A 19,565-nucleotide genomic window follows, 5' to 3' on the forward strand; every position below is an offset into this window, starting at 1 on the left:
AGTTCTGAGAAGCCCTTTGAGCATAGCTGTTATTTAGAAATCCTTCATTGATGTCACTCATTTAAATTCCTGGTCCCCACATGCTCCCTGGCCAATAGAAACAATGCCACTACCGATTTTATGGATCAAGGAGACTACGAGATGTTTAATTTATTGTGTTCCCTTAAAAAATGAAGATGAAAGTAGGCAAATAACAACAGTTGCTTTCTGCAGGAGCTCTCCAAGGTCCTGAAAGAGGCCCACACCACGCTGCTTGGAACCCTACCTACTTTTGGGTCGCTGTGGCTGGAATGTGAAATGGTGTCAACTGAACTTTGTAACTGATGGACATAACTTAGTCATTTTCATTAATTTCATAAGGACAATTTCATAAGAAGAGTCCTGAGGGATTGGACCAAAGGCCCATCTAGTCCAGCATCTTCTTCTCACAGTGACCAACCAGATCCCCCAATGGGAAGCCCAAAAGCAGAACCTGAGCACAAGGGCACTCTCCCCTCCTGCTGCCTCCAGCTGTGGAGGTAGATCACTGCCATCATGGCTAATAGCCATTGATAGCCCTGTCCTCCATGAAGTTGCCCAATCACATCTGACCGCCATCCAAGCTGGTGACCATTGCTGCCTCCTGTGAAGGCAACCCAAACTGAAATTTGAGAGGCATACAAAGCAAGGCAGGGCACCTCAGAGGCACAAAGCTTGAGTCCTCTCACCCTTGTTCTTGAATCTGCAGTGTGGCATATATGTGGAGTGGGTGGCAAGGAATGGATCGACACAAGCTCAAAGCATGATGGAACAACCCTTTAATTACTATTAAAGGGTTGTTCCATCATGCTTTGAGCTTGTGTCGATCCATTCCTTGCCACCCACTTGTGCCATTGTGAAATCAACTCCAATTTGCATTAAGTTCAATGCACAACAGTTCAGACATGCTCCCTCAGGAGACAGTGATGGCTGGCAATCTATTATTATTTATTTATTATATTTGTACACCATCTTTCATCTGAAGAGCTCAGGGTGGTTCACAGCATAAAAATACAAAACATAAACCCAAACTATGTAATAAAAACAAGAACAAGAACAATCCTCATTTTAAAGAAGATTAGACAAATTCATGGAGGAGAAGGCTATCAATGGCTATTAGCCCAGATGGTCAGGCTCCCCCTTCACAGTCAGAGGCAGAAATGCTTCTGAATAACAGTTTCTGGAAGCCACAGGAGGGGTGAGCACTGTGGCACCCAGGTCCCTTTTTCAGGCTTTCCATTAAAGCATCTGCTTGACCCCTGTGAGAACAGGATGCTGGGCCACCAGGGCCATTGGCCTGCAGCAGACTTTTCTTATGTCCTTACATTTCTTGTATTCTTACACTCACAGACAAACAGTGAGCCCCACAAGCAAAGTGCTTATAGCACTGGGCTATTGTGAGGATGGATGTCATCAGGATGTGAAAGAGCATTGCATATGAAAAGCGCTATAGAAATGATTAATAATAATAATAAAAGGCCATTTTCTTTTTGTCTTGGAAGAATAAAATGCCAACAAAAGAGAAGAAGCCAAGAAAAGTGTGTGTGTGTGTGTGTGTGTGTGTGTGTGTGTGTGTGTTTTGCAGTGCTCCCAACTTCGAAGAAGTGTAAAGGCGCATTGCAGGGAAAGTAAATGCCAACATTAATCTGTTACCAAGATGCTCAAGTTAAATCAAATGCCAGCCGATCCCTCCTTATTCGCCACCCTGCCCAAGTTTCCCAAACAAAAGTTGATGCTGATACAGACAACATCTTTGCAATCAACCAGTGGACACCTGCCTGTCATTCCAGAATCACTTTGAAATCCAGCATAAACAAAGACTATGTCTCCTCAGGTGTGCGGGTCAAAGATGGCCCTCTAGCCATCTTAGGTCTCTCCAAGCCCAACCTGGACATGCCAGTGAGGGTTGAATCTGGGACCTTCTGCATGGCAATCAAATGTTTTACCACTGAGCTAAGGTCCTTCCTCAATAATTTGTTTAATTTAAAATATGCTGCTTTGGGACTGATCCGCAGACCTTCTGCATGCCAAGCAGACCACAGAGCCTTCCCTACCTGTCTCCAGTATTGCAAGTTCCCTACTTCATATCCCACCTGCCCCTCCCTGCCACAGATGTGTCAAATGCTTTGGTTTTTACTGTCCATCTGAATAACCTTTCCATTTGGCTTTAGAGTAATTTTCTTTTGAGAGTTGGGTGGGGAGTGGGGGGAAACCTGACCAGTCTGTCTGGAAGACAAAGGATGAAATAAAGTAAAACAAATAAAAAGGTCCCGTCCCCCCCAGCATTTTTGTGTGTGTTTTAAAGAATATATTAAAAATAAATAAAACCAAGCCAGCAATCTTCCAAGCCTCAGCGCTGAGGTCCCTTGTGAACAATTAAGGAACAGAGAAGCTGTATGAATCCTAGCTAACTCTGAAGATGCAAAGGATCAGGGTGCTATTAGGAGAGTTCTACAGCCGCTTCCAAAAAAACCTCAACGCAATCCCAGATGTTAATGAACGATTCATTTCTCCGCTGGATGTTCAGAAGAGTGTTTGGGTGACGTCCAGGGTTCATAATGAAGACAGAGCCTCTGCATATTTATTTCTCTGTTGGAGTGTATATTTAGTCTCTGCCAAATGACAGAAATTCTCAAGGTGGTTTACAATCTACAAGAAGATAGACAGGAGTCAATATAGAGGGGCAAAGACAGATGCAGGTCCCCACTGCCTCACCCAGATGTTCCAGCTTCTGCTTCACTTCTAAAACAGGATTGTAGAAGAAGAAATGGTTGCTGTAGAGGCTGGATAGTGGTCCTTTGTGGGGATCCTTCAACCTGTGGAACTGGTACTGTTACAGGTGCCCCATAACAGCTGTACTGCATTTGTAAGAAATCAATCTTTATGCATGGTAGCACCATATTGACACCAGACAGGTGCCTTCAATGTTCTTTTTTTGCCAACAAACAACTAAAAACATTTTTGTTTAGACAAGCCTACCAAGACATGTAGAACACTGATGTATGTTTTAATCTGTGTTTAGTTTATTGCTGATTTTATCTTTCGAATGTTTTATGGAGTGTTTTCCCCACTGATAATCTTATTGTTTTATTCTCTTTGCAAACTGCTTTGAGGTTGTTGGGTCTACTCTTATGCCCCGATTAAGCAAGGTATAAATTTAGTGAGATAAATAAATAGTTTCTGCACTGTGCTTGGGCACCATTTGTTCAAAACACAGCAGCAACAACAACAACAACAATGCCTTTGTGTATGTGTGTCTGTCATATGTTGCCAAAATCTTTCCCTTTCCGCCGGCTGCTGCTTTCTCCAGGGAACCCCAGCAATGTGAATTGAAACACACTTATGCAGGAGAGAGAACGACTGTCTGCGTGCTCCCAGTTGACAAAACTCTGCCAAGAGGGAAAGGCAGAGAGAGTATTTTATTAGCTGGGTCCAGGAAGTCTGGACAATTACTGCGGGGATCAGTCTGCACCTCCCCCCCCCCCATGTTGTTCCAGCAGCAGCAGCAAGCGGAGTTACAGAAATCATCCAGGAACGCTGGTTGGGGTATATTCTGCATGACAGCAGCATCTAAGATGTACAACGGACACCTCAGCCAACTGCCTCCAAAGATATCTCTTTTAAAAGAAAGGATGATGGGATCAATCCTGATGGGCATCATTTCCACACGCTAGGCCTGAAACTCTTTTAAATGCCCACCAGAGAAGAGTAAGGACAATTAAACCTATCTGTATTTGTCAAAAACTAAACTCCCTTGAAGGAACTTCAAAATTCCACCACCAGGGAAGCAGAACTGACATGCTCTCTCTTACATTGTTGGATGTAGGGTGCAATCCTGTACTTAAAAGACTCACTGCCTGATGTAAGAACATAAGAATAGCCTGCTAGATCAGGCCATTGCTTGTCTAGTCCAGCATCCTGTTCTCACAGTGGCAACGCGGCTGCTTGCGGGGAAACCTGCAAGCAGAATGTGAGCACAAGAGCAGCACTCTCCCCTCCTGCGGTTTCCAGAAGCTAGTGTTTGGAAGAATTGCTGCCTCCAGCTAGACAGAGCACAGCCATTGTGGCTAGCAGCCACAGACACCCCTCTCCTCCATGAATTTGTCCAATCTTCTTTTCAAGCCATCTAGGTTGGCTGACGGGATGCGGGTGGCACTGTGGTCTAAACCACAGAGCCTAGGGCTTGCCGATCAGAAGGTCGGCAGTTTGAATCCCCATGACGGGGTGAGCTCTAGTTGCTTGGTCCCGGCTCCTGCCAACCTAGCAGTTCGAAAGCACGAAGTGCAAGTAGATAAATAGGTACCACTCCAGCAGGAAGGTAAACGGCATTTCCGTGTGCTGCTCTGGTTTGTCAGAAGCGGCTTAGTCATGCTGGCCATATGACCCAGAAGGTGTCTGCGGACAAACGCTGGCTCCTGCAGCCATAAAGCGAGACGAGCACCACAACCCCAGAGTCATCTGTGACTGGACTTAATGGTCAGGGGTCCCTTTACCTTTACTAGGTTGGCTGGCATCCCTGCCTCATGTGGGATGGAGTTCCATCATTTATGCACTGTGTGAAGAAGCCCTTTCCGGCTGAAGGGTAGTGAGATGCCGGCATGATAGATATCTCCTCTAATATACAGTGGTACCTCAGGTTACATACGCTTCAGGTTACAGACTCCACTAACCTAGATATAGTGCTTCAGGTTAAGAACTTTGCTTCAGGATGAGAACAGAAATCGTGCTCTGGTGGCGCGGCGGCAGCAGGAGGCCCCATTAGCTAAAGTGGTGCTTCAGGTTAAGAACAGTTTCAGGTTAAGAACGGACCTCCAGAACAAATTAAGTACTTAACCCGAGGTACCACTGTATTGGTGCATTGGTGGAGCAGCCTCACCACAAGGAAACATGAAAACGTGGATGGGATGGGGTGACAAGGGAAAAAAAGAGTACACTTACACCAAATCCCATTGTCATGCTTTGCTTTACACCAACCTCAGGACTAAATGTATGGGGTTTCTTTCTATTGACTTCGCAGGTGATGCACAATGGCAGATGTCCAGTCGTATTTAAGACCTGGCTATATATTTTTACAGTTGGAGAGTCACCTTACCCCACATATTGTCACTCAGCTACTTTGATCTGCAGAACTGGCACTTTTCCGAGTGCAAAATAATATTTGTTCAGTGTTTGCAAGGCACCAATCTTTTAGTGTGGCACCCTGGAACTCCTTCCCTATTGACAGGTGCCTTCCCTGTATTCTTTTTCAGCACCTGCTAAAAGCTTTTCTGTTTAGGCTAGCCTACCTAGACAGGTACAGTTCACATACCTTTTAACCTATAATATTAACTTATCATGCATAATTTTAACTGTTGGTTTTATTCATTTTGCCTGTGTGTGTGTGTGTGTGTGTGTGTGTGTGTGTGTGTGTGTGTCCCCTTGTTTTTAGCATTGATTTGTAGTGGCACTTTGCATGCACATTTCATATTCTTTGTGAACCCCTTTGAAGTTTTATTTACAGGGATTCATTTTTTTTCTTCCAAGGACCTGAAGGTGGAATACATGGTTCTTCCTTTCTCCTCATGTAATCCCCACAACAACCCTGTGAGGTAGGATGCATGCAGAAGGTCCCGGGTTTCAATCCTCAGCATCTCTGCATAGAATGGTTTCACTCTGTGGATCTGCTCCCAGACAAGGTAGACATCACTGGCCCAGATGGACAAATGAGACGACTCCATGGAAAGTAGACCCATGCATTGCAAAGCAATCAAGAGAGATGGTCATAAGCAGGGATAGTGATTTAGGGAAATTTGATTTAGGTTGGATTTAGAGCTGATCCTATCAAATTAGCAGTTTCCAAGAGAGTTGAACCCAGCCATCCTTAAAATTCTTACCCAAATTCTTAAAAACTTACCTAAATTTTGTGATGTTGTTTTCCAGCTGAAAATATTATGAGGAAATGTGCCCCGAAATGGCTGCATTAGTGAAAATAACATACAAAAATGCATTATATTAAGAGAATTTGCTTACAGAAATATGCACGTGGGTCAAAAGTACATACAAAAATATGTTTATCAAGAGAACCTCGCACAAAATGCTGAAGAGTTTCCAGGAAGATTTTTTTAATTGGAAATTGCTCTGGAAATGTGAAGAATGGTGAGCCTGAAAGACATTTGACTCAGCCTGATGCTCTTGACCATCCTAGGAAAACAAGTGATCAGTGCACAAATGGATACCAGTATATACTACTGTTCACACCTATCTGTAGCACGCAAGCTACTTTGAGCTCTTTGGAGAAAAAGGTGAAATATAAATGCAAAAAATAGATAAACAATAGCATTGGGTAGAATTGGGTGAACAGTTATGTGGGATGGTCCCTGCGTCTAGGGACAGTCCACTATGTGGTTGGTTGGGGCTCAGGCCATATGAAAGACTATATCTCACTTTATGAGCCTGTCTGCGTGCTGTGGTCCTCAGGTGGGTACTTGCTCTCAGTCTCATCAACATCAGACACACAAGAGAGAGAGAGAGAGAGAGAGAGAGAGAGAGAGAGAGAGAAACAGACAGACAGACAGACAGACAGACAGACAGACAGACTCTTCTGTGGCTTCTCCCTTATTGTGGGATCCCCTCCCAAGAGAGGTAAGACTGGCTGCCTCTTTGCTTTTCTTTTGCTGGCAGGCAAATACCTTCCTGTTCAGACAGACCTTTGGAAACTAAGGTGCAGGTGACGCTGATCACTGGGCTGCTGTCAGGGCAAAGTGGATTTGAATGGCTGGCTCTCAATATGTCTGCATGCATTTTAATTACTGGTCTTAACTACTCAGCTTTTATTACCGTACTTCATATTACTTCATAACGGCATTTTTAAATGTTGGAAGCCTACTTGAATCCAAGCTTGGGAAGAAAGGATATGGATGATGATGATGATGATGATGATGATATCACACACAGATTTCACCTTGAAATTCAAGTTTCAGACTCAAAGTGAAAATTTCACATGCAAAATACTAATGGCAAATGTGTTTCAGCCACATCTGAATCTTGGGTTCCAACTTGGTCTCAAACCCCACCCTGGAAGGGGAAGCCACAATGCTGCCACAACTCTCTCCATGTTTAGGTGGCGCATTTGTTCAACCGCCGTGGGAGCAGAAACCAAGAGCGCTCCCCTTTCCAATTTTCACTGCTCAATCCTCCCTTTATTGCAGCTTTCATCCTGTCATACCTGCTGATTGTTGACAGAGCAAAAGTAGAAGACCCAAAAAAACAAAACAAAACAAAACAAAATCAATTCCATCAGTTGGCCCTGCTCTCCTCTCTTCCTCCTCCTCCTCCTCCTCTCACCATCACCATCTCCCTCCCCCACTGCTATTGTATTATGGGTTTATGTCAAGGTATGTTAGGTGCTAAATTAAACGTCAACCCAACTGTACGTTCTTGGGCTCCGGCAGGAGAAAATGAGTTGCCGGACTTGGAAAAGATCCAGTGTGCTCGGCTCAGCAGGCTGAATGCCGCGGCGTGACAGGCCCACTGAATCACTCCCCCTGCAGATTTCCAGGGCTGCGTGAAGCCAAGACAAATTTATTTTTAATGGTAAATTTTATTGTCAGAGTTAAGTCGAAACAGCTTCGAGAGAAGCAAGCCCCCCAGCTGTTTTGAAAGACGGTGGGGTGAGGCTCTTGTCAGGGGCCGGGAGTCTGCCAGGGATGAAATGAGCTGGACCAAACTCCATAGAAGATGGTGACCACCGATACAGCCTGCTCTGAATGTATGAAGGGATCCACCACCTGCAAGACAACCCTCCCCCCACCTTGTTTATGCATTTAATCTTATTGTGGATAACAAAAGTGAACTGTGGAAATAAAGCACCACAGAGAGAGGCTGTTCCATTTGGGTGAACAGGGGACTGCTCCACCCCTTCTCCAGTTTGCGGTCAGCAAGATCCCACCTGCCCGCCCTCTTACTTACAACTGATTGGAGTGTGGCTCTGCCTGTCATTGGCTCTGGGAACACCTGCTGTTGATCTTCCTGCCTTCTGCCCTACCAGAGGAGGCTGGTCCATGAGGGCAAATGGGGCAGTGCCCCACCAACCTCAGTCTCCCTTCAGCCAGCTCCCACCCAATCTCCTTTCATATTTACAACTAATCCAGGAGGTTGTGCCAATTCCTTCCTCCTCAGCCTCTGTGTTTCCCCTTGTAGAACTCAACAGGGAAGAGGACAAAGCCTGCTTTCTCTGTATAACGCATTTCAATATTCTCATAGTCTTCAGGCCAAGATGGGTAGTCAGTGGGTGTATTCTGCATGAAAAACACTTCATGCATGCTCAGAGGTCCGACAGCAGCCAAGTTAATGCATGAAAAAAGAACAAAGGTGCATGAAAATGCATACAATAGGAAACAGAATCTACTAAATTGCATTGTGTTAGGGAAATGTATATATTAGGAGAGGCTTACACTAAAATGCTGATGATTTTTTTAAGAAAGAATCTTCAAACTGAAGTGGAAAGTTGGAGAACTGAACTTAAGATTCTCCTCTTAAAGCTCTAGATAATGGCAAGGGAGAATGGTAGATCAGCCAGCTCTCCCTATCGCCCTTCCTGCAGGGTGCAAAGCCCCTTGTGGTGAGGACTTTCGCCAGCCAACAGGAGGGGCTGAACAGGAAGAAGTGATAGCCGAGCTGGAGACAGAGGGGCAGGATTTGATTTTGTCACCAGGAACCATTCTTGACTTCCACAGATGGGATCAGATGCACCAGCAGAGTGTGTGTTTGCCCCCGTAGCAGTCTTGTAAGGCAAGAGAGTCCCATAGCTTTAGACATTCGGCAGGAGGGGCATGAAAATCTGTGGGGCATCTTCATCACTTTCATTCAGCCCTGCCTCTCTGTCTAGAAAGTGGATAAAGAAAACTCGGCATCTTCCTTAACACTAGAATTTGTGGACATCCAATGAAGCTGAATGTTGGAAGACTCAAGGCAGATTAAAGAAAGCCCTTCTTCACACAGTGCATAGCTAACCTACAGAACTCATTCTCACAGCAGTGATGACTACCAACCTAGATGACCTTAAAAGAGGATTAGGCAAACTTAGGGAGGACAAAGCACAGTTGGAGGCAAAAATGCTTCTGAATTCCAGTTGCTGGAGACAAGGAGAGAATGCTCTTGTGTCCAAATCTTGCTTGAGGGCTTCCCATAATGGGCATCTGGTTGGCCACTGTAGGACCAGGATGCTGGCCTAGATGGGCCATTGAACAGACTCTTCTCATGTCATTATGTCTACATTGGAATTGTGACTTCTGAACCTTGTGCTCACTGCTAAGCCTATCCTGTCATTTGCCTGATTGAAGATCTCTTCCTAACCCTCTCCAGTAAGAGCCACCATTGTTGTGTTTGGGGATGGGAGGGTAGAGGCCTTCCCAAATTGGGGAAACAAGTACCCCTTCCCTAATTCCTTCCCCCAAATGTCCCACCAGGCTAAGAACAAAGAGCTAGAAACATGCCTGGCTATAATTTTGCTATTGTGCTGGGGGTAGGTAGCTCCAGGGATGTCCCCCCCCCAAGCCACTGTAATGTCTTTTTCCATGCCCTTACTGCATCCTGACCATCTGGTTCTTTTTCTCTGGGGCACAAACACACTGGGAAATGGGGAGGGTTAATGTACCATGAGGAGGCCAGCTCTCCTGTTCTTTGAGCTTCATTAAAGGTCTTTCAAGCCATGAAGAAAACAAAAAACCAGTGGCATTCTGGGGCCACCCAATACTCACAAGGCCTTCAAATGTATCTGGGTCGGATCCACCATTACTTCTCTCTATATGCATCATTAATGATGAGCAGGGAAATGGAGAGATGTGGAGGAAAGAGGCAACAACGTGGATGTTTGTGGTAGTGGAATGGTCACATATATAGGGGGCAAAGAGGGCTGTGGCTCAGTAATAGAGCACCTGCTTTGTAGGCAGAAGGTCCCAGGTTCAATCCCCCAGTGGCATCTCCAGGTTGTGCTGGGAGAGACTGCTCTCTGAAATACCGGAGAGCTGCTGCCAGAATTATATGGACCAATGGGTTTTTAACCTGTGTTTGCATACTATCCAAAATGCATATGTATCCTGTACTTTTCTGTAAAATATTACTGTCTGAGTCATCATTTCTCAACCCAGCCTCACACCGGTTGTAGTTTTTAAGCTTTTTCTAATTCATCCCTAGCCAAGGTGTGAACACCTCTGCGTAGGGCGAAGACATTCCCACCCCGTCAATGCCCCCTGGTGCGTAGGCAAATGGAAACAAATCTGACACTAATGAAGCCATGCTGATGTGAACAGTTTCCCTGTGTTCAGTGTGCTTCAAGGCACTTTGCTGTGCTTCAGCACAGTAAGGTGAACACTCCCTTGCATAAAGCAAATGTTACTGCACACTTTCCAGGGTGTTCTCCTGTCTCGTTCCATATCGCAAGAAGTCAGATCTTTTTGGGAAGCTGGTTTGTCACGCAAGATCTCCTGACAGACTCTAATTGTGCAATGTGAATTTGTCAGCACATGACTGAATCCTACCTAGAAACAGTGCCGGCAGCCTGGAAGCACACTGAGTTGTTTGCCTGCCTTGTGGGTGAGACCCTGACATGTTTTGCAGGGTTTTTGGGCCAGAAACGCACAATCATGTGTCCCAGGAGACCATCTTGAGGCATCTACAATAAGGAAGCAATTGCAGAGATTCCCAGCAAGCAATGATGTTGCACAGACTCCCTTTCTTTCTTTCTTTCTTTCTTTCTTTCTTTCTTTCTTTCTTTCTTTCTTTCGTCTCCCTCCCTCCCTCTCCCTCCATCTCTTATTGGCTGCCAGCATCTAAGGAAGGAGTAAAAAATGACACGCAGTTGCAACTAACTGTCTAAATCTGCAATGCTGTACAATTAATTAGTGTGGGGCGTGCGGAAGGACAGCTTGCAATGATTCTGGGAGCTGGGAGGCCTCTTTTAGCTCTCTTGGAAAAGCCACCCGGAATCAGCCAGCTGTGAGGGGCTAATGAAACACAGAGGATCTCCTCTCCCTAATTCTGCACACCCTTCAACGGCTCCATCTCACTTACAAGCCCCTGGTCCTTCCCACTGCTCTGTGTCCGATCTCACCTGTGATTATTATTGTTATCCAGGTCAGAGGACTCTGCCCAAGGCAGAATGTCACTGCAACTTGGACAGTGCAGAATTCAGAGGGGAGGAGGGGAAGGGGAACATGTGAGTAGTTATAGAAACCATTCTACTGTACTGTTACGTGCCACCCAAATCTCCAAGTTCCAGGCACTTACCCAGGATTTAGTTTCCTTGGAATGAACATGAGTGGAGACTGTGGTATCCTTAGGATATATGGTCAAATATGCACATAAATATGGGACGCAGGTGGCACTGTGGGTTAAACCACAGAGCCTAGGACTTGCTGATCAGAAGGTCGGCGGTTCGAATCCCCACAATGGGGTGAGCTCCCGTTGCTTGGTCCCTGCTCCTGCCAACCTAGCAGTTCGAAAGCATGAAGTGCAAGTAGATAAATAGGTACTGTTCTGGCGGGAAGGTAAACAGCGTTTCCGTGCGCTGCTCTGATTTGCCAGAAGCGGCTTAGTCATGCTGGCCACATGACCCGGAAGCTGTACACCAGCTCCCTCAGCCAGTAAAGTGAGATGAGCACTGCAACCCCAGAGTCGTTCGCAACTGGACCTAAGGTCAGGGGTCCCTTTACCCTTTACCTTTATGCACATATATACAACCTGAGCATAAAGTGGAAGGGCTCACAGCATTCACCCCCAACAGATCTTGCTTCTCCATTAGTCACAGCTTTGGATCCAGCACGGAGCAAGCATGGCTCTGTGTCTCCAGCTTACATCCTGCTTCCAGCTCAGCTCTCACACACCACACTGGCTCTTGTATTCCTAGGTGAGGCAGGTGGAGGAAAGACCCATCCAACCTAGAGGGCACCATCACTTAGCTGTAGCTCTTGCAGCTGAGCTCCTTCTTTTGGGATGCTGATGAGGACACTTAGTGGGCGTGTATCACAAAGAAACCTGCCTGACTGCTTCAGCAAACTCCTTTGTCAGATTCTAACGTCACTCAGTACAAGACCCCGATAATCAGAAGGTACTCAGGGCATCATCCAGGCTGCCCCACCCCACAACCTGCAACAGTACAAAGATAATATTTGCATGCATTTCTACCTCCCACTTTTGCTTCTGGCCCTACCCATCACTGACCTGTGGCCTTTGGGAGCTTGCCTAGAAAGGAAAGGCTGGAAAAGGCCCTGCCTTGCAGAATCGTGGCCTTCTGGCTGCACACTGTCAGACACAGGATGTTCATTTAGATAAATCTTTTGGTAGGACCCAATAAGCTCATCCCTGTGCCCCTATTGTTTCTTGTTATGTACTGAGTTGAATAGGATCCAAACTGCAGCAGTCTGATTGGTCCTAGAACAATAGGATCCAAATTGCAGCAGTCTGATTAGTCCTAGAACAATGCAGCAGTATGATTGGTTGGCAGGAACCACCCAATCATGCTCCAGATATAAGTGAATCCACAACCTCATTGGCTTACAGTAGAATTCCAGAATTAGCCAATCATGGGCAGCCCATTGTGTAAATATGTATATAAAGCAGATACTTTGAGGGGACTTTCATTCATTCCTCCTCACCACTATGAGCTGAATAAAGAGCATGAAATCACTTTGCAACTCTGAGTATATTTCATTTCTGTAGCCAGTGCTATGGGAGATTCTGGCCCATCCCTCCTGGGTGTGTCTGTCTGTCCAGGCAGGGTAGGGACCTGGAGCCAGAGAAACTGCCAGGCTGAGCACAGCAAAGCAGGCTGGTAAGGGGCTCCAGATCCAACATCAAAAGCCAGTGACAAGTAGAGCCAACTACCGGTAATTCTCTTTTTGCCCTCTTCCTTGCTGAGTTCTGCAAGCACCAATGCTAAGACTAAGGAGGAGCCAGTTGCTAGGCAGGACCACCGTCCTGGACTAGTTGTAGGAGGAAGGGAAGTTATAGCTGGCTGAGGGCAAGCTGAGGTTGGTGGGGCAGTGTTCCATCCACCCTCCTAGGCGAAACTTCCACAGCTCAGCTCAGAGGCAGGCTGCCCAGACATCTTATAGACTGGGGTAAAACAGAAAATGTCAACCTCAACGGCCTCCTTCTCTGCTCCCCTTCCATTTTTACAACCTCCTCTGCAGATCCCCCCACAAACACACTGAAGGCAGTGGAGGGTTAAAAGGAGGCTGGGGAGGGACAGACAGCAGCAATGAGGATGTGCCTTAGAGGCTAGATCTCCACCTGAGGAGACTGCTTCATCATGTCTCGTGGTCGGGCCAGCACTGCTGCCAAGGCTCCTTTCCTCAGAGAAGGAGCTTCCTTCTGCTACCTCAGTTTAGCTGGGGGGGGGGGGGTCCTTTGCCACAGACACTTGTTTTCTGGAGTTTGCTGAGCTCTGCATGGAGAACACCTCCCCCCCACAATCTGCAGCCATCTATACAGAGTGTCAAATCCTGGCAGAATCAGATTGCTATTTTTTTTTCTTTGGGGGAGGGGTCAGGGAATGCAGGTGGGAAAGAAAACAGGTTCTGGTCAGATGGAGCAGGAAGCTTAACTTGATTGACAGCACTGAAATCTGCTGCCAATTAAGAAACTCATACCTGCTTGCCAAGGCTGAGATTGGAACGCATTCTTTTATCCTCACCCCATTGCATTAGGAAGAAAAACGAACAAGTGAGCCTGTGAGTAAGTGATGCAATAGCCAAAACGTACCTGCCATGAATAGTCAGGACATGCTGCAGCTCTGCAGAAGTACTGTGAAAGCACAAAATGTTGCATTGGCCTCAGAATCCAGCTTACTGGCTTTTTGAACAAAACCAGCACCAAGTTTCTAGTCCTTGTGGGGGCAAGAAATGCAAAGGCAATGCTTAGAGTCATCACAAAAGCAGTCTGGGTGGCTGAGGCAAGTTTTTCTCAGTGGGGGGGGGAGGGGGGAGAGACCTCCTAGTCAAATGTAGCAGGAACGGAGAGCCATTGGCCCTCCTGTTGTTGCTGGACTACAATTCCCATCAGCCCCAGCAAGTATGGCCAATGACCAGAGATGATGGGAGTTATCATTCAGCAACATCTGTAAGGCCATAAGTTCTCCACACTAAACGTATTACTTTGCCCTATGGCCAGCGAAACCATGCTAGATCTGGCTTCCTCAACCTCAGCCCTCCAGATGTTTTGAGACTACAATTCCCATGATCCCTAGCTAGAAGGACCAATGGTCAGGGATGATGGGAATTGTAGTCTCAAACATCTGGAGGGCCGAGGTTGAGGAAACCTGTGCTAGATTATGCAAAATATGGTATGTGTGTTTTTTTAAAAGATCATGCAAAACAAGAGAGAACAGGCATGTTTGCATGATTTATACAGTTTGCAGGCTTATATTTATTGTTGTTCTTTTTATACTGAGGTTTTTTTTTTTTTTTGGATGTATTATTTGAATGAGAAGTGTTATAAAAATATTTTACATGAGGAATGCCTTCCTTACTTTAGTATTGGTGGAGGAGACCCTCTGATTAATGGAAGTAATTCAAGTTGATTAAGTGGCTAATGCAAGTTGATTAAGTGGCAATTTCTTGACATGTTCTGGCAGTCCAGGAACATGCATTTTTCTAATGGAAATCACACCCAGAAGCTACACACATAAATCTTTCTTTTCGTCTTTCTAGGGCAGCAGTTTTCAAGATGGTCCTGTGGAAATTTATTTGAGTTTTCCTCAATGAGACAATAATTAATGGCAGAAAATGCCCCTCAGAGAGAGCTTGTCCCTCAACAACCAACCTTTCCACTATTATTATCTTAAATAATTTAAATCTCACCCTAACCTGTGCAATGTACATGCAGCTCTGCAATGGTTACAGTAAAATGAAACTCTACTGTAGACCCAGGGGCAGTCTACCAGGTACTAGGGGAAAAACCCAGGGAAGCTTGTGTTGCCTCCATGCCTTGCTTGCAAACTTCCCAAAACACATCTGATTGGCCACTGTGAAAAACAAGTGTCCTGGGCCAAGGTGGATTGAATGAGGCTCTTAGGTTCTTATGGGCCACATCGGGGTAGTGAAACCTCCATGTGCAGGAGCAATCCACCTCTGAATAGCACTTGTGCGGGGACATTCATTCATTTCATTTATTGCATTTCTATCCCACCTTTTTCTTCAAGGAGTTCAAGGCGGTGTATGTTGTCTGCCCACCTTTCCTCAGTTAATCCCCACAGCAACCCTGTGAGGTAAGTTAGTCTGAGAGCCAGTTCCTGGCCCAAGATAACACAGCGAACTTCGTGGCCAAGTGGGGAATTTTAACCCTAGTTTCCCAGGTCCCAGTCGAAACCTCTAACTCCTGCAGTGGACAGCCACTCCTTTTTAACCTGCTCTACCTTGAAGGGTTGTTGTGAGAATGAAATGGGTGAGTGAGATGAGGAGAACCATAGACACTGCCCTGAGTTCTTTGAAGGAAGAAAAGGAAGAAAATTAAACAAATTTCTGTAGTTAGTGTGTGTGTGTGTGTGTGTGTGTGAGAGAGAGAGAGAGAGAGAGAGAGAGAGAATACCCAGGCAAGCTTAATTATTTTTCCTCTCAAATGGCCAATTCACTCACATAGTGTAGATTAGTTATAACTTAAATCAGTGGTGCAGTTAGGTAATTTTAGACCCTGGATTTAATGGCCCTCCAGCCTACCCATCCTCTTTAGATGCTAATGTACATTGTTTCTCAGTGGAACATAGGAATCTGCCTCATACTGTCAGCCCGCTTACCTACCTAGCTCAGAATTGTTTACACTGTCTGGCAGCGGCTCCCCAGGGTTACAGAATGAGATTCCTCTGACCCTGCCTGGAGATTCCGTGCAGGCAAGCCTTCTGCCTGGCTACAACTGGCTGTCCAAAGCCTCGTAGCGCAGCGGAGCCGGCATGTGAAACGCTTCACCTTGCTGGCTATTTTCTGCCCTCAAGGAGCGCGCGACTGAAGCAGCTCCCTCATGAAGCCTGGCGGCTAGAGGGGCCAGGAAAAATGTAACCGTGCACAGGAGCCAACTCCTAGGGGCCGTGGGGAGCTTCGGCCCCCGCAATAAAATATTTGAGGCAACAAAGTTGATGGACATTCCCATTCAATTAGTCTGTGTGCACTGCATCATGTGATCGATTATGCAGGGCGGGACTTACCTGGGCCCCCACAATATTTTATTCAAATTGGCACCCTATAACCGTGTGGTGTGGTGGGGCGGGGGGAAAGGTTCCTGTCTACCCCATTCCACCCTGCCCATTCATGCACAGCAGGCGTCGCTTGAGGGCGCCCTGTTCAGGTGCGGAAGGAAGGAAGCTGCACGTGTGAACACAGCCCGAAGCCAAGCAGGTTGCAGAGCGGTGGGTAAAGGGGAGAAAAAGAGAGTTGCGACTGAGGAGCGGTTAGAAGATAGGACACGTTTTCATTAACAACTTTCTGGTGTGTAATGTGTGTGTGTGAACGCCTCCCTTCCTGTATGTAAACGAGTGAAAGTGTGTTTCCATCTTCTGGGAATTCTGGTTCCCCTGGGGAGAGAAGGAATAGAGCCTGCTGCATTATTATCAGTAGTAATATTAACATTACTTTCAGTAGTATTCGTAGTAATAGTAGCATCCGTGATATAGATAGTAACAGCAATACTAGTATGTATACTAGTAATAGTAGTATAGTAGCACTAAGCTATACAATACTATGCTACTAGTAGTAGTATCGTAGCTTAACAATTATAGCGCGCGGAGGTGCGGAAGGCGATCGCCTCGCTACGCGTCTCCAAGTTCACACGCGCAAGAAACTCCTGCCAGCCTGACGCGCGCGCGGAGGAACCTCGCGTCTCGGCACCCCCACACCTCATCCCGCCGCGCTGCCTGCTTCGGCTTTCCCTAAGCGGCAGAAGTGCCGCGAGCTTCAGCCAGACAGCTTCAATACCCGCTCCCACCCCTCAACATACGCGCGCGCTCGCGCCCCACCATCAGCATTCCCAAGAGGGGAAGTTTTCTCTAGGTGGGTCATCACCATCGCCTCCCTTTCCTTCCTTCCTTCCTTCTTTCCTCCCTCAAGCAGCCCTTCATTACCCCCCCCCCCCTCGCCACGCACGCACATCCTTCCTGCAAAAGTGGGCTTGTTTTGCCTAGCCAAAAAGAGAAGGAAGAGGGGATTGCCTGGAAACGCAGAGAGAGAGATTCCCCCTCAGTTTCTTGCAGATGCGGCAGGTCCCTCCCCGTCCCCGCTCCAAATCTTCCTGAGACCCTGGCAGAAAGAGAGCGAGGGAGGAGGGAGGGAGGGAGAGCGAGCGAGCGAGCGAGCGAGCAAGCGAGCGAGCGCAGGTAAAAGGATCTGCTAAGCTAGAGGAAGGAACCTCAAGACCCCACCAGGAGGCAAAATTGCTCTGTGCGTTTTCCTATCCAGCCCTTTTCTCTTCCCAGCGCTTGGGAAGCAACCCTTTGCCTGTCTTCTTCCTGCTTCTCGTTTGGAACTCTTTTTGGTGGGCGGGGTGGGGGTGGTGGGAGAGAGACTCTCTCCATCACACCCCCTTGGGTACCACTTTGGAGTTGCGGCATCACCGGGGCGAGCCTCAGTTGCGTTTCTGGGATCTGTGTTTTATCTCCACCAGTCTTTTCATCACCCTATCCAGAAGATGGTCAACGATCGATGGAAAAACGTGGGGGGAGCCTCTCAGCTGGAAGACGGTCCGCAGGAGAAATCCCAGGTAAGCATTTTTTTAAAAAAATAAATAAGTGAGGATGGTGGTCTAAGAGAGGCAAGGATTAGAAGAACGGGAGTAGGAGGATAAACCCTGAGTGAAGGAGAGAGGAACTGGTATCGATGGAGAAAGAGAGATGTACAAAAGGAAATTGGAGGGGGGCACAATTGGATGCTTAATTTGGATTAGTTACCCCCATTTATACTTACAATCAGGTGGTTAATTTGGGGCTAAATGAGAGGATCTGATCCCTTCCCAACAATACACACACTATATTAATATTCCTCTGCACTTGAGGATGCAACCATCTCCATCCAGAGTCACTCTAGATTAAAAGGATGGAGGCTTTGGATTGGACAGGATACAGGATGCACTGCTTTCTCTCTGTTTCTTAGAAAACCAGCCACCCAAAAACTTTTTTATCCTCCTGTTGATGCTCCTCTCCCCTTCCTGTGCCCAGTCCTGTAATGTGACTGCAGTATCTTTGCACAAAATTAAAAAGATGTAGAAGTATTTGGGGACACGCGGATGGTACACTTTTGCCCATCCAGCCATGTGAGGTGGTTTCCCTCTTAGCTGCCAGTCAACACACTGGCCAATCTAGCTCAGGACCAGCTCTCCATGGGTTTTAGATGGGGAGCCTCTCCCAGCCCTACCTGGAGATGCCAGGGATCAAACCTGGGACTTCCTGCATGCAAAGCAGATGTTTTGTCACCAAACAAGGCCCTTCAATTAAAAATACAAATAGGATCCTAGTCTCTGGGATTCAGTATGGACATAAGGGGATGCCTTATGTCAGATCATTGGTCCATTTAGCTCAGTTCTGTCCACACTGACTGGCAGCAGCTCTCCAGGACTTCAGGCAGGGAGTCTTTCCCAATTCAACCTGGAGATGTAAAGGACGGAAACTGGGACCTTCTGCATGCAAAGCAGTTGCTTTACCACTGAGCTGTGAGCTTTCCCTGAAAAGCAAAGCAAGATGCTAGTCCTCATAATTTTGAATCAAGAGCTGAATTAAACAGAGATATACAAAGGTGTTTTATACTGAGACAGACCACTGGTCCAGTTAGCTCAGGATCAGCCACTCTCTAGGGGTCTCAGACAGGGAGTCTCATACCAACCCTACCTGAAGATGCTGTGGGTTGAACCTGGTGCCTTCCGCATGGAGGACATGCTGTGCTACTGAACTACAGCCCTTGCCAGCAACGAAAACACAATAAACTGCCTTATAGTGAGTTCATCTGCTATACTGATGGGTAGCTGCTCCCACAGAGTTTTTCTCCAGCCCTACCTAGAGATGCCAGGGATTGAACCTGAGATCTTTCACCTGCAGAGCAGGTAGTCTGCAACTGAGCTAAGCCCCTTTCCCTAAAAGTAAAGATTCTAGTCCTCATGGTTTTAAATGCAATTATACAGGAACACAGGTAACTGTCAGACCATTGGTTCCATCTACCATCAGTACTGTCCACATGGAACGGCAGCAGCTCCCCAGGATTTCAGGGCAGTGGGCATTTCCAGACATACCTGGAGGTGCTGGCAATTGAACTTGGAGCCTTCTGCATGCAGAAGCAGGTGTCCTACCTCTATACAGCAGCCCATCCCATCAAATGAAATCATGATCCAGGCTTTAGGTTGCTGAATTAAAGGCTGATTTCAACAGAAAGATAGGAAAGTGGTTTCTATTGGGTCAAGCCATTGGGCCCATCAATCTCAGTACTGTCTATACTGACCAGTGGCAGCTCTCCAGGGGTTTAAAGCAGGAAGAGTTTCCCAGCCCATGCCAGGGATTAAACTGGGACTTTTTGCTTCCCACAGATGCTCTAAAACTGAGC

The 19,565-nt window shown here is 46.7% G+C and overlaps 2 protein-coding genes across 4 annotated transcripts in view; one reads left to right on the top strand and one right to left on the bottom strand.

The window, feature by feature from the left end:
* LOC310669686 (uncharacterized protein) overlaps positions 1-19,565 on the bottom strand; it is a 151,335-nt gene that overhangs the window by 47,356 nt on the left and 84,414 nt on the right. The window lies entirely within an intron of this gene.
* Positions 16,923-19,565, top strand: part of FIBCD1 (fibrinogen C domain containing 1) — a 70,192-nt gene continuing 67,549 nt past the window's right edge. The window contains exons 1-2 of one of the 2 annotated variants that reach the window (XM_083423825.1): positions 16,923-17,033; positions 17,644-17,739. In XM_083423825.1, coding sequence (XP_083279951.1) covers positions 17,668-17,739 — 72 coding nt within the window. In that variant the 5' untranslated portion in view covers positions 16,923-17,033; positions 17,644-17,667. Of the gene's footprint in view, positions 17,034-17,063; positions 17,740-19,565 lie in introns of those variants that run through there. The other variant, XM_083423824.1, reaches the window with a different exon arrangement.

This window comes from Podarcis tiliguerta (genome assembly GCF_965153285.1).
Source record: "Podarcis tiliguerta genome assembly, chromosome: Z".
Lineage (NCBI taxonomy): Eukaryota > Metazoa > Chordata > Lepidosauria > Squamata > Lacertidae > Podarcis > Podarcis tiliguerta.